The sequence below is a fragment of the Argiope bruennichi genome, chromosome X1 (genome assembly GCF_947563725.1).
Source record: "Argiope bruennichi chromosome X1, qqArgBrue1.1, whole genome shotgun sequence".
Lineage (NCBI taxonomy): Eukaryota > Metazoa > Arthropoda > Arachnida > Araneae > Araneidae > Argiope > Argiope bruennichi.
In genome coordinates, this window is record NC_079162.1 from 68,465,182 (window position 1) to 68,478,556 (window position 13,375).

A 13,375-nucleotide genomic window follows, 5' to 3' on the forward strand; every position below is an offset into this window, starting at 1 on the left:
TTTAAGAAATTAAGAATATTATTAAAGGATACAAACTAAAAAATTATTCTTAAAATAGGAAAATCATTAATGTGAACTAAATTTTTTGTTATTTTTGTTGAATATCAAATATATAAATTAAGCATAAATTAGAATATTTGAAATATCTAGAATAAAGCATTTTAATATTCTTCAAAATGAAATTATATCTGGCTGTTTTCAATATGATTGTAAAGTTGAGAAACCTTAGTTGACATGATATAGTGGTTTGTGCGCGATGTAAAAGCATGACGTGCAAGGAACAATAGCAAAAGGTTATAAAGCCACAATGAATCTTAGAAGGAAAAACCACAAATATTTATCATATAAAAATTAAAATACCTCATAAATATGATTACGATTCCAGTTTACTTAAAGCTTTACCATCAGATCCTCGTGCTTTTGCGACTTTTGTTTTGATCTCCAGATTGCTGATTTAAAAATATATATATCTTTCCTTTTTAATGCATTCATACGATTATGATATGATTATGATTCCAGTTTTTTAAAGCTTTTATATCAACTCCTCACACTTTTGTGATTTTTGTTTTGTCCTCCAGATTGTGGAATTTTTTTTTCTTTTTTTAAAACACTGATAAAAGCTTTTTTTATTTTCGGTATTTTATGAGAATTAGTGCAACTCTAATCTCTTAGTTATGAAAACTGCATATTAAAATAATAAATAGTAGTTTGCATTTTTTATCTTTTCCATTAAAATCTAATGAATTCTCATTTTAAATTTTAAAAAATCCTTGTCATTATCTATAGAATTAAAATTATTAAATTAGCATTCTCTAACAATGTCGAATTTAAGTAAATCTCTGATATGTATACCTAATAAATTCCTCCTTTCTCATGTTCTGCGGTAATAATAATTGTATTAAGTATACGACGAAAATCTACCATAATCTGCAGAATGGTAATAATCAATACTTAAGAGAATATACTTTCACTGAATCTATTTTAATGAAGTGCTAATCAACATTAAAGTAAAAGTTCGATTTTTTAATTTAATTGTGATAATGGCATTATTAATGTTATAACTTTTGCATTTAAAAGTGTAATTGTGTTATTTTTATAAATAATATAAAATAAAGAAGAAAAATCCAACTGTTTTCAGACGCTGCGGCATAAAGAATGATTCATTTTAAAACAACTCTAACTTAATTGTAAACTGCCGAAAAATTATTTAAGAGTCGCAAATAATTCGGGAGATAGAGTTTTTGTTAGTTATAAAAAGTTTTAGAATTCTTTATTATAGTTCCCAAGGATATTCTAGATTGCTGACTTAACATAAAGACGCCTAAATATGCAATACATTATGGAAAGAGATTGGATACTTTAGGAAACTAAAGAAACCACGCATAAATTTTGAATAAAGATTATAAGCAAAATCATATAATTTAGATAATTTTCGTAACTTGGAAGATGTGCGCACTTACAGAAACTAGATATTTCCGTCAAATACATTTAGCCTTCACCTCATAATAGAGGAATTGCCAAGTTCAAACAGAATAAGGAGTCTAAATTACTTCCAATTTCGTTAATAGCTTTCTCATGTAATCCCTTATGTCAATATATTTCTATCCAAAGTGTTCAAATATGTTGCGTCCTAAATAGCTTTAGTGACTAGAATTAATAAGAGTTTCCAAGTTTCATTTCATTGCATTTTCCTTTCAACCTAAACACTTTCAAGTAAACTCAAACCTTGTCGTTCTCTGTCAGATTTAGAGATGCCAAAAATTGAGAAATCAAAACCAATAGTTTCACTATCAAAGAACTCTCATTTTAAAAGAAAAAAGCTTCAAAGTGAGCAAAGATTACTCTCTGGATTTAATTAGATTGACGATATGGAAAAGTGAAAAATAAATGCATAAACTGCATAAAACAAATAAATCAAATGCTTGTTTAATTAGTAATTTTTTTTGCCGAATTTATAAAACTTAGAGGTAACTAAATGAAACTTCTTTTAGAATTCCAGGAAATTCTTCTAGTTTTCGTAAAAGAATCCCAGGGTGTTTTAAAAATAAATTTAATTGTAATTTGTGGAATAAAACATCTGTCGCATTTGCATGGAAAATTGAAGGTCTTCGTACCTGATAGTAGAAAAATAATCATATTTTTGATGAATTTTAGCAGGTGATAATTTCTGCTCAGCCCGCATCATCTAATAAAAGCAGCGCGCTGTCGAAAAACGAAAATCGTCTGCGGTGATGATATCGATCCGCGCATGCGTAAAATCAACGACCCCGCCATATTTGGTCTTAAAGACACTAATGTCGTCCAGAGACGGTATCTAGCCAGCAGTAAAGGTGAGTTTCCTATTACGTCTCTATACTTTTGTTTCAAAATGTTATCTCTCGCTTTTCTATTCGTTCGATTCATGCAATTAGTAATGATATACTGTAAAGGCATTCCTTATGCAGTTTGTAACAAAAAAAATTAAAGAATGTTTGCAGAAGCATTAGATTAATATGCATGCTTTCGGCGAAATACTAAAGTAAACATTATATGTTAAGAAATTTGCATTTTTTTAAAATCATACTGAAAAGACATAAATTTTAACTGATTTTGCAAAACTAATAAATTTTTTCTTTAGAATCAAAAAAATGTTTCTATTTTTTTCTAAATAAGTAAATACAAATAAAAATATGTCTTGAAAGCTGCGGAACAGTGAAGGAAATGTAATGCATTTCTGAATCATTTTTTTAAAATTAATGTATTTAATAGAGAATTATCTGTTTTTTAATAAAAAAGATGGTCTTAAGCAAATTCCAATTGCATGCAAAACTTCCGATAGATCTTATGTGTTTTAAAAGACTTGTTTCTAAGGAAATGTCGAGGAATCAAATATGCATCCAAAAAGTTTCAAGGCTTGTTTTTTGAAAATAATAACTGCTCTAAAAGAAATAATTTTTATAAGTTTTTCTATAAATAAATTAAACCGTTTTTTAATTGTGATATATGTTTCAACTGTAGGAAGAATGTATTTTATTGTTATGCCAAACAATATTTAGTTCTTTTTATGTACTCCTACTTACAAGAAATGAAAAAGCTGTTGTAAACAGCTGTTGTTAATATTTTCAGTTGAAATTTATTTTTCAATTTCTTATTCATTTCTATTCCAATATGTTTATAATTTTAATGCACTTATTTTCAAAGATAATTTATCATTTAGAAAAAGGTACGCATTTTTTCAAAATAACTTCTTTACCATATTGTTAAGAAATGTAAATGTATCGGGAAATAAAATGCATTAGATAGATATTATATCGTAAAATATATGAATTATTGTGTTGATCTACTTTTGAGATTGATACCTTTCTCATGTTTATATAAAATATGGATAGTTATTTTAAATTTTCTGAAATTAGAATAATGCTGTGAAATTTATCCCTTCAATATAAACGCTTAATTTTCTTTTACACAGAATATGATCATTCTCTAAACAAAAGGAAAATTATTTTTCTGTTTGAAAGGTTCAGATACTTTTAAAGTTATTGCTAAAATTTATTATTTTTCTATACTTTCAGTATACTTAGTGGATAAATATAATGAATGCTAGATGGTAATTTAGAAATCCATCTTATATGTCAATTAAATCTGTTTTTCTTTTTTTAATTTTTTTAGTCGTATTAAAATCAAAAGAAACATTTCTTTTTGTTTCCTTAATGATCACTAGCAGATAATACGAGTCAATAAAAGCTTATTTTAAGAAGCATTATTGTATGATATTTTAATTGGAGAAAATTCTTTTGTATAAAATATTGACACAGGTTGAAGGAAACTTTTTCTTATATAAATGCATATCATTAATTTAAATTAAAAATTCTAATGCTGATTTTTACACTGATAAATTTAACTGTAATACAAAAGTTATTTTTATCAGGTCTTTCGATAATATTCATACTGATAAACTATTTTAACTCTTTCAAGCATGTTGAATCATTCCCTGAACCCCATATATTAAAGCTTTAAATAAATTTCCAATTAAAACTTTTATTATTTTTTAAGCCACTAAATGAAAAAAAGTATATTTTTAAAGCTTAAAATTATACTTTCTGCATTAAGCGGTTTAAAAACTGAACCATAAGTCCTAAAATACTTTGATATAAGTGGTTCGGGAAATAAACCATCAGGTATGAAAGAATTCAAAATATTTAAGTTGATATTCATCTGAGAATGTTCCACTTTTTTTAATTTTCAGTAATACAGTTACTCCAATGAAATTTAATTGCAGCATATTTGAAAAAAAAAATATTGCAAATAAAAGATTACCTATGTATGTATTTTTTTCTATTTTAATTTATCAATAAGGGTTTTTTGAGTTTTATCAGTTTGTTATTCTAATTTTAAGATTTTTTTTCAACATATGTCTTATTTTTAATTGATAAAAAACAAAAGTTTAAAAATAATAAATAATTAGTAAAAAGCCTAATTTAAAGTTACAGAGAGGAATACTTGGTTTCTTTTTTCTGAAAAGCAATTTTCATTTTTTTTAAATGTTCCCTATTCTTAGATTCAAAATATATTTGGATCCATAAAGACAGGCAGAAACTTTTTAGATAAGTATACAAAACTTAATTCGCTATCTTTGCAAAATCCTATTAAGAAGCTATATTTATGTGAGAGCACAAAATGCTATAAATATCTCTTGACATTGAATGAATTTCGATCATTAAAGTAAAACTTTATTAATGCAGTGTAGGCAGTAAGAAAAGTTCTAAAGATACCTCATTTGCATTTTAGAATCACATCCTTTTGATAAATCATCTTTCAATTCGTAATTCAGTTTCTAAACTGAAGTCTTGGGAACCGATAAAGCGTGGAATTCCAAAATTTCCCCAGCTGCGAAAGCAAAAGAGAGAGATTTCAATGCATACATTTAAATAAAAAATGTATTTTCCTTTACCATGTAAAGGTCAAATGGCCATGGTAAAGGGAATTACGAATTTTCTAATATAAATTGCAAAGTTTCCATTCAAATGTTTCAATAAAAATTATTTTCATTATTGAAATTCTAAAATATATTCCAGATACAATAAGTATATGTTATTTAGATCCCTTTTTGCTAGAGGTATCAGTTTTTGCTGCATACTGCCACTGAAACTGGAAACAATCTGGGATGTTTTGTCATTTTTTAACATCTGAGAAATCCAATCTATTAAATACTCTATTTAATACATGTTAACCAAATTGAAGGATTGCTTTCATTCTTAAAATTGTGTGATTGCCAAGAATGATTCTTAAATTTTTTTCGTATTTATTAATAATACCACTATTTCTGTTGCTGAATAAAAATGTGAAAAAGACATGTTAAAAGAGAAATGCAATCAAAAATGTTTATTGTTTAGAAAGACGTTTAAACTAAGTGAGTATTATATGACGAAAACTAAGTTGTCTATGCTTATTGGTGCTCAGAAAAGGGGAAATTGTCCAGAAAAATCTGCGTTATACACCACTGGCAGCATCCCGATACATATAAAAATATTTAAGACTATAATATGAAACTGTAAGAAAACTACAAAATAGAGAGAATATTTAAATATTAATAAATAATAATAATAAATGAAATGAATGGATATTGCATAATATATAGGATTTATATACGTATTTAAGAAAAAAATTCACTAACATGATCACACACACATTTTACAGAAGGAGCAGAAATGAAAAGAACGATCACAATACATATACATAAGTGTTAATAATAATAAAAAAAGTATATGTGAGTAGGAAAAGTATTGAGGTAAAAACTCCAGTAGGAAAGCGATCACAGTTAATTTTTTTAAGCATAAGCAGTTGCTCACGTTGAAAACAGCAGCTGCATCAAAACAGTATAAGGTATAATTTAATGTAGAAGTTATTTTTAGAAATTCGATAAATATCCACAAAAGTTTACCTACTACATATAATTTCCTGAAAATGAAGGGGGCAAATTAAATTTACTTCATTTTATTAATAATCAGCTACCATGCTTTTTTCGTTGGCAAAAATAATTAGAATAAACTTTCAGTACCGCACATCCTGATCACGAGCTACTAAATATGGGCATCAAAGAGCGATAAATTGAGGAGTTTAAGATAAACTTTAGAATTCTAGACAGTTGTTAAGAAATAATTTATCTAAACAGCAAAATAAATTTTACAAATGTTATCAGCTAAACTACAGAGAAAAGTATCCATTTTAAAGCTAAATAAGTTCAAAATATTTAATCTTCTTCTTACTTTGTATCTTTCTCTTTGAACTGAGTATCTCGTCATGGTTCGTTCAAAGAAATATCAGTAATGGATAAAAACTCCTTTCTTAATATTACGAAGAAAAAAAATTGTTAGAAAAATCCGCATCTGTTTCTCCTTAAATAAAAGAACCGTTTGATATGCATATAATTGTGCATTATTTCCTATCTATAAGCTAAGTGTTACATCACCTAATCAACCTCATTAGCAAGGATGAGTGTCTCAAAGAAAAAATTTTATATTATCTTAAAGTACTATTTCTGTCTATAATGTTAAGATTCAGAATAGAATTATCTGTGTTTAATTAGTTTGATGGGGAACGAACCGTCATGGCATGGAGTCTCATAATTTTTATGTAGAAAACTATTACCTTGCGAGCTTTTATTTTTACTCAATGGAAAAAAGATAGGTTAAAGAAATGGAAAAAGAATGGATAAAGAAAGAAAGAACGATGAATGGATAAACAAAAGGTTGATTTCTACCCTCATGCTATCTTTGGCTATTAGAAGCCAGATAAGAGCAAGTACATGCATAATTTCCTGTTTTTAGTGATTCCATTTCCACAGTGTAATAAATTATCAAAAGAAGTAACAAAAAGTGATATATGCTATAAGAGGCAATATATCCTACAGAAATTAAAATAAATTCATGTACATTTTCTATTATAGACTTTGGTACATTTTCTATTATAAACTAAACTGGTAGACAGCAACAACTGTTTTCCATCATATTCTGAATATTATTGCAAAAATTTCATTAAACATTATTTTTGCATATCCTAAAACATGACAAGAGATTCATCTTCTCCTTATAAATGTAGATTGATGTAATGCACGAAGAAAATGATCCCATTTAATTATTGATATGCTAAGACAAATTTTCTAAAAATGATTTGACACGATAAGCTATTTCCAAAACATTCCAAAATAAAATATTCTCATAAACATTAAACATTTTCATATAACTTCGAAGCAAATTAAAATTATTATGACAAATGTTTTATAATAATCTTGGCTAATTGAAGGATGCAACTTATTGCACAGTCGAAAAAAGTAAGATATAACTTTATCCTAAAATTGTAACGGTAAATTTTTGTTAATACTCTGTTAGCGAGACTACTTATTATGAACTTCTTTAAATTTTTCAGATCAACTTTTAAAAGTTAATTCATGATGACTCACCATTTCTTGATTAAACTAAAGAGCCTGTTAGTGAATTTTCGGTGTTAGATACATCTAACTAAAATTCGTGTCATTATCCAAAGGACATAAGCATATTTAAGAAAATAAAAAAGTCTTAAATGTTAAAAGTTTATTGATTACAGTAAGAAGGTCTATCAGTTTAATTGCATGTCCCTCATTATGTTAACTAAAGAAATATTTAATATCAGAGTTTCATTTGATTAAGAGAAAATAGTAATATGTAAGGATTTAGAGAATCTAAAGTTATAAAAAAGAAAAATAAATAGCATTTTTTTAAAGTAATGTTTCTAGGTTATATGTATATTATGATATAGAAATATACCGAAAATTTACACCACATTTTCAAAATTAATAAAGATAATTCGACAAATATGATTATATCATTCAGCAGTAATTTCTACCATTTGTTTTAAAGCTTGTATTTTTATACACCAATTCTTGTTTTCTGATTGAAAAAAATTATGTTTCTCGAGTAATATGCATAAAAAAACGAATCCCTTGATGATAGAAATATATTGCACGGTAATCAATAATAAAAAGTAATAAATTTTTCTATATATTTCCTTACTGAATTGATATTTTTATTCATTAACAAGATAAATGCCACATTGAAATTAGAAAGATGCTTAAAATACATCTTAATATGAGTTTGTATTCTGCAAAAAAATTATTATTTGTTTTTATTTGACAAATGCATTATTTAATAAATGTATTTGTTAAAAAATTATTGTGCATAATGAAAAAATGGATTTAATTTGAAGATAATCTCAAAACAATAATGTTTCGTCTATTTTCATTAGCTACTGAAAAAATAAAGCATAGCTTTTGTTTCTTCCAACCAGCCTCTTAAATTGAAAAAGAAAATGAAATTCTGCATTCCATTGTGAATGATAATTTAATTATAGCTTTGTTTAAAACCTTACCTTCTGTTTGTGATTTTGTTTCCTTTTTCTGTTTTCTTTTATTCGCCATTTCATTTAAATCATTTGTTCGTCACAAATAATTTTCTTTGGCCTTTCCCTTCATTTTGTGTTTTTGAGTGAAACAAAATTAAATTAATAAATTTTTTTTGAAGAAAAAGCACAGATTGGAACAAAAAAAGTTTAATGGCATTATTTTTCCATTATTTTCTAAATTTATTTTTTATAAAAACACATTAAGTGGTATGTACTTCAATACGTTTTTTGTTATAAGAATATATATATATATATAAACGTTCAACCGAAATCTTAAAAAAAGTGAAAACTTAATTTTTCTATTAGATTAATTACATTTATTGAATAAATTAAAATCTTTCTTTATAAATAAATGATTTTAGCGACTTCGACTATTCGCTTTGAATTATCCATTGAAAAATTGCATAACATCCCTTAATATATTCGAAAATATTTTGGTCATAAAACCTGTCAGATTTCACTACTTGATGATGTCAACAAAGGTTGCAGCACCAAAACACTAAAGCGTTTTCTTATATCTTTCAAGTAACAGCAGTAATAGTTTGAAAGTAATGTACATAAAACTATTACGGGGAAAGAAATCCAGATTGGTTTTGATTTCTAGAGTGCTTGACTGTACGATAAATTTCTTTTTTCTGTCTTTGATTGATTGATAATAAATTTTAATGCCCTCAAAAGCGTGATCCATAACATTATTTCAGGAACAGAAAGGAGGAGTTTCCGACATTCTAATCAAAATCTATTCTGCATTAACTTTTTTCTCATTATCGAAAGTTTCCCACTGAGCGAAAACAACACTGTACTTCTTATATGCCTGGCTTTGAAGGCAATGCAATACCTTACAGTGACTTCATGAACATTTCTAGCTCTTTTTAATAAGTGAAAATTTCTGGCATCTGCATTGATATTACTTGAATGCACAGCAAATGTCTCTTGCTATCCACTTTTACACAATAATATATATATAGATTTAAAGCCATCATCTCAATGTGTTGGACTCCTATCAAGCTTGTATCTTTGTCTATACCATGTGTACTTAGAAAACACTATTAATTTCTTTCGCTATGATGCAAATTAGAGTGATGAGTTTTGCCATTATTTAATTTAGATGTTCTAATGATGATTACATTCCTTAAATGTTACATTATAGCTGAAAATGTGATCATTATATTAAAAACTTGAAACAATTTAGAATGCATTTTAATTATTGTGTGCTTACAATCAGATGTAGGTGTTCTTGTGCTTTTACTTATTTATACAGAAGTAAAATAAAAGCCTTGATAGCAAAGAGCTTTAAAAGAGAGTTCCTAATTTCATTGAACAAGAAACTAATTCCCTTAAATGGAAACCATACAGAACAATACGTCATGAAGTTTCGATTTAATATTTTAAATCGATAATATACCGAAATATAATAGTTTACATGATAAATAAATTAAGCAGGTATAGAATTTTAAAAACTTATGGCAAATGAATCAGTGGTTGGTAGCTTTTTATTATCGAAACTGTGTTGTTGCAAGCTCAAAACCTGATTCTGCGGAAGAAATGTCATTTGTGTGGGTCTGGTTCACGCTGCTCACACATCTGACGTCGAGTGTCAGATATCGCCTTGATTAGATATGATATCGATATAGAAAACAATTTGTTACCTGATCATCATTTTGATTACACAGTTACTCACCAACAATATTTAAAAAGACGGAAATTACCTTATTATGGTTCCAATTTATCCTTTTAGATCAGTTGATATTCAAAAATGACCGAATGCAAGATAGGAAATAGAAAATTAGGATCTAATTTGAAATTTTTATAAAATCACTGCCATCATTTTGATAGCGTAATTACTGACTAATGAGGACTCTAAAACTCGAGACGCAGGTGTTTCGGATTCAGTAAATGGTGTAGTCATTATATTTCTAACGGGATTTTTTCTTTCTGAAGTAAAATCTCTCTTAGCTTTCCGACCGAACTATTTTACAATCCATTCGATAAAAAGAATGAAAAATAAAAGGCTCGGGGAAGAATTTCTCAGGGATAAATCAACGTGATATTTCAACCACCAATTACCAAGAGGATTGCAAAAAGATATTTTTTCCCCTTTTAAGCACAAATTAAGATTGTTGAAATAGGCAGGAGGGGAAAAATTTTCTGCCCTCTTTTGGGATAAAAAGATATTTTATTACGCTGATCTTTTTTACACCTTATCACATATTTAGCTTCCACTTATTGGCATAGTTCAAAAAAGGATTTAAAAAAGTTAGGCATTTGTTTTTGTTTTTTAGTTATACTCAAGCAGACTGCAAACAACTCTTTTATGTGACTGCGTCGTTTTTATTTCAATAATTCGCTGTATTTAAAACAAATGATGGAAGGGGAAAAAAATCTTTACATTCAAAGACAAAGTGCTTTGTAAATTAACCTTCAAATTTGCTGTACAAAACTAAAGATAATAATCTTATTTTTTGAAAAATTACATTATTGAAAATTATTTATTGAAAATTACATGAAAAAATTGTTTAAAATATCAATTTTAAGTCAAACCACTTTAAATGTGATCCAATATCATTTTAATCTAAATTATTTCAGATGAAAGTTCAAACATATAAATTGTAAAGTGTAAAGAATATTTTCATAAATTTTTAGTACATACTTATTGCAAAAGCAAAATTTCATTTAACAAGATAAAAAATCAGAATTTCTGTACGGAAATTTAAAAGAAAATTGTTTGGACAACCTAAATTTATTTAAAATGGAAAAATATGAATCTCCCATTCTTAAAATTATTATTAAAATTGTCCAATCCAGTAACAACTACTGAATCTAATTTTAACAAAAGGTTTTGCAAATCCTCTATCTGACTCGATGCTTTTTATTTCAGTATGAATTCCTTGATCCGTTTCTCAGCATGTTGGCTATTGATATTAATAACGGCGAGTCACAGTTATGATCAGTTGGACTCGCTGACCGATAATTTACTCCGAGATGTGATGAGTCGGATGGGAGGGCCCGAAGGGGCGCTGGCAGTGAATTTCGATGACTACCCAAATTTGCCATCAAATTCAGCACCACCACAACCAGAACCAAGGTCTTTTGAAGCTCGCAGAGACGCCATCCTCGGAAGAGAACCTTCGATAAGAGATCAGGAATATTTGCAACACTCCAGCTTGTATGGGAAACAATCGGTGCAAGGTAAATGCATTTTCAATGTTAATCTATCCAATAATTGCCCTGTGCCCATCCTGTGTAGAGAATCTTAAATAACCCTATATATATTATCGGTAATCCAAATTGCTTATAAATCTTGAGCACCTTCTCTAATGGATGTCATTTAAATGCCTTTCCAATGTTAGTCTCTCCAATAATTGCCCTATTTGTGCAGTGGCTTAATTAGGGTGGGGCAGATAGGACAAGTGCCTTAGGCCTCATTAGCAGGGGAAGAAAAACTTTGAAATAAATTCTTTGAATTTAATAAAAAAATCTACCACATTCGTCAGAACTAAAATAAAAACTCTTAAAAACGAACACATTTTAATATTTTTAAAATGAGTTTGTTAAACTCTGATTTAACATAAATAAGCTAAGGAAAACAAAAATCAATTAGTGTTTTGGAATACCCGATAGATTGCTTAGAAATGCTATAAATTAAGCTGAGTGGGAATAATTCCGGTATTAAAACTCATTAATAAGGGAAGTACCATGTATATAGCGTATAAAAAAATCTTTGAGAAGAGGTTTGAACATAAAAAAGAGCTATTAATTAGATATTTTTGCCACTTTTTGAGCTGGATTGAATTCATGTCAGATCAACTAAGAAAGAAACCATGACATGTCTCCCCCCCCCCCCATAAAATTAGCATTGCACTTGAATACGAATCCTTCAAAATGGCATTTGAGATGCGTTTTTTTTTTTTTTTTTTTTTTTTTTTTTAAATATTCTTCAAATATCTGAATAATTATTTTTTATTGAGTTTAATTTAAGAAAGTGACTCAGTATTCGATGCCATAATCATTGAAAATATAGAAATATAAGAAAAGAATGCTGATTCAAATTCTTACTTTTGCAAGACGTTACCTGAATTAAAAAAAAAAATTTTTTTTAATATTACTTTGAAATCAAATGGAGTTAATATTCTGCATTTAAAATTATAATACTAAAATTTCGGTTCTAAGTTTGAGTAAACAAAAATGTTTTGAATTTTCGAGAAATATATACCCATTTTACAGTTTATAAAGACTATATAATTATATATGATCTGTTTGATTAATTATATAATGCCAAATATTGTAAATGTATAGTTAAAATTATCTGTAGTTTAGAAGTAAGGAAAATATCCGAAATAATTTATGTACACTTAATACAAATGACATGAAAAATAATATCCTGAAATAAAATCTAATCTTTATGCTTCAGATGAGAGAGAATCTATTATTCGCAAGATACAAAATTGTTTGTTACCTTTTCAATGCTTAAAAGTAAAGTAGAATTCTTGATTTATAATATTAGCTGAGATACAATACGCTTCGCCGGAAAAAGAAAAAAATACTCCAGTTTTTGAGTCGAAAGTTTGACTGAAAGCGGAATAAGTCTGATTTAAATTTCAACAAATGAAACTTCTGAAACTCTATATGTCGTTGGCCAGCTTAAAATGAAAATACAGGAGAAAATTTTTGCAATAAATCATTACATTCAGTTAAATATTTACGATTATGATAAATGATAAACTATGACTGAAATGAATGATTATTAAAACTTATAACTATACGAATTAGTTTGATCTAAATACATTTTGGGAAAATCCTAATTATTTTTATGAAGTAGTAATTTTAGTAACTAAATCGGTTAATTATTTATTTGTTCTTTACACCAGGTCTTTAATATTCATATTAAAAGACATTACAGAGATATGCTCAAAATATATTTGACAAAACTAAATACTTAACAAGCAACTTTAATGTAATT

At 27.2% G+C, this 13,375-nt stretch overlaps 1 protein-coding gene across 2 annotated transcripts in view; it reads left to right on the forward strand.

Moving 5' to 3' along the window:
- The first annotated feature begins 2,252 nt into the window (after positions 1 to 2,252).
- The window catches only part of LOC129958763 (neuroendocrine protein 7B2-like), a 51,001-nt gene continuing 39,878 nt past the window's right edge, over positions 2,253 to 13,375 (forward strand). For both annotated transcript variants that reach the window (XM_056071435.1, XM_056071436.1), the window contains exons 1-2: positions 2,253 to 2,330; positions 11,294 to 11,604. In XM_056071435.1, the coding sequence (XP_055927410.1) occupies positions 11,295 to 11,604 (310 nt within the window). In that variant the 5' untranslated portion in view covers positions 2,253 to 2,330; position 11,294. The remainder of the gene's footprint in view (positions 2,331 to 11,293; positions 11,605 to 13,375) is intronic.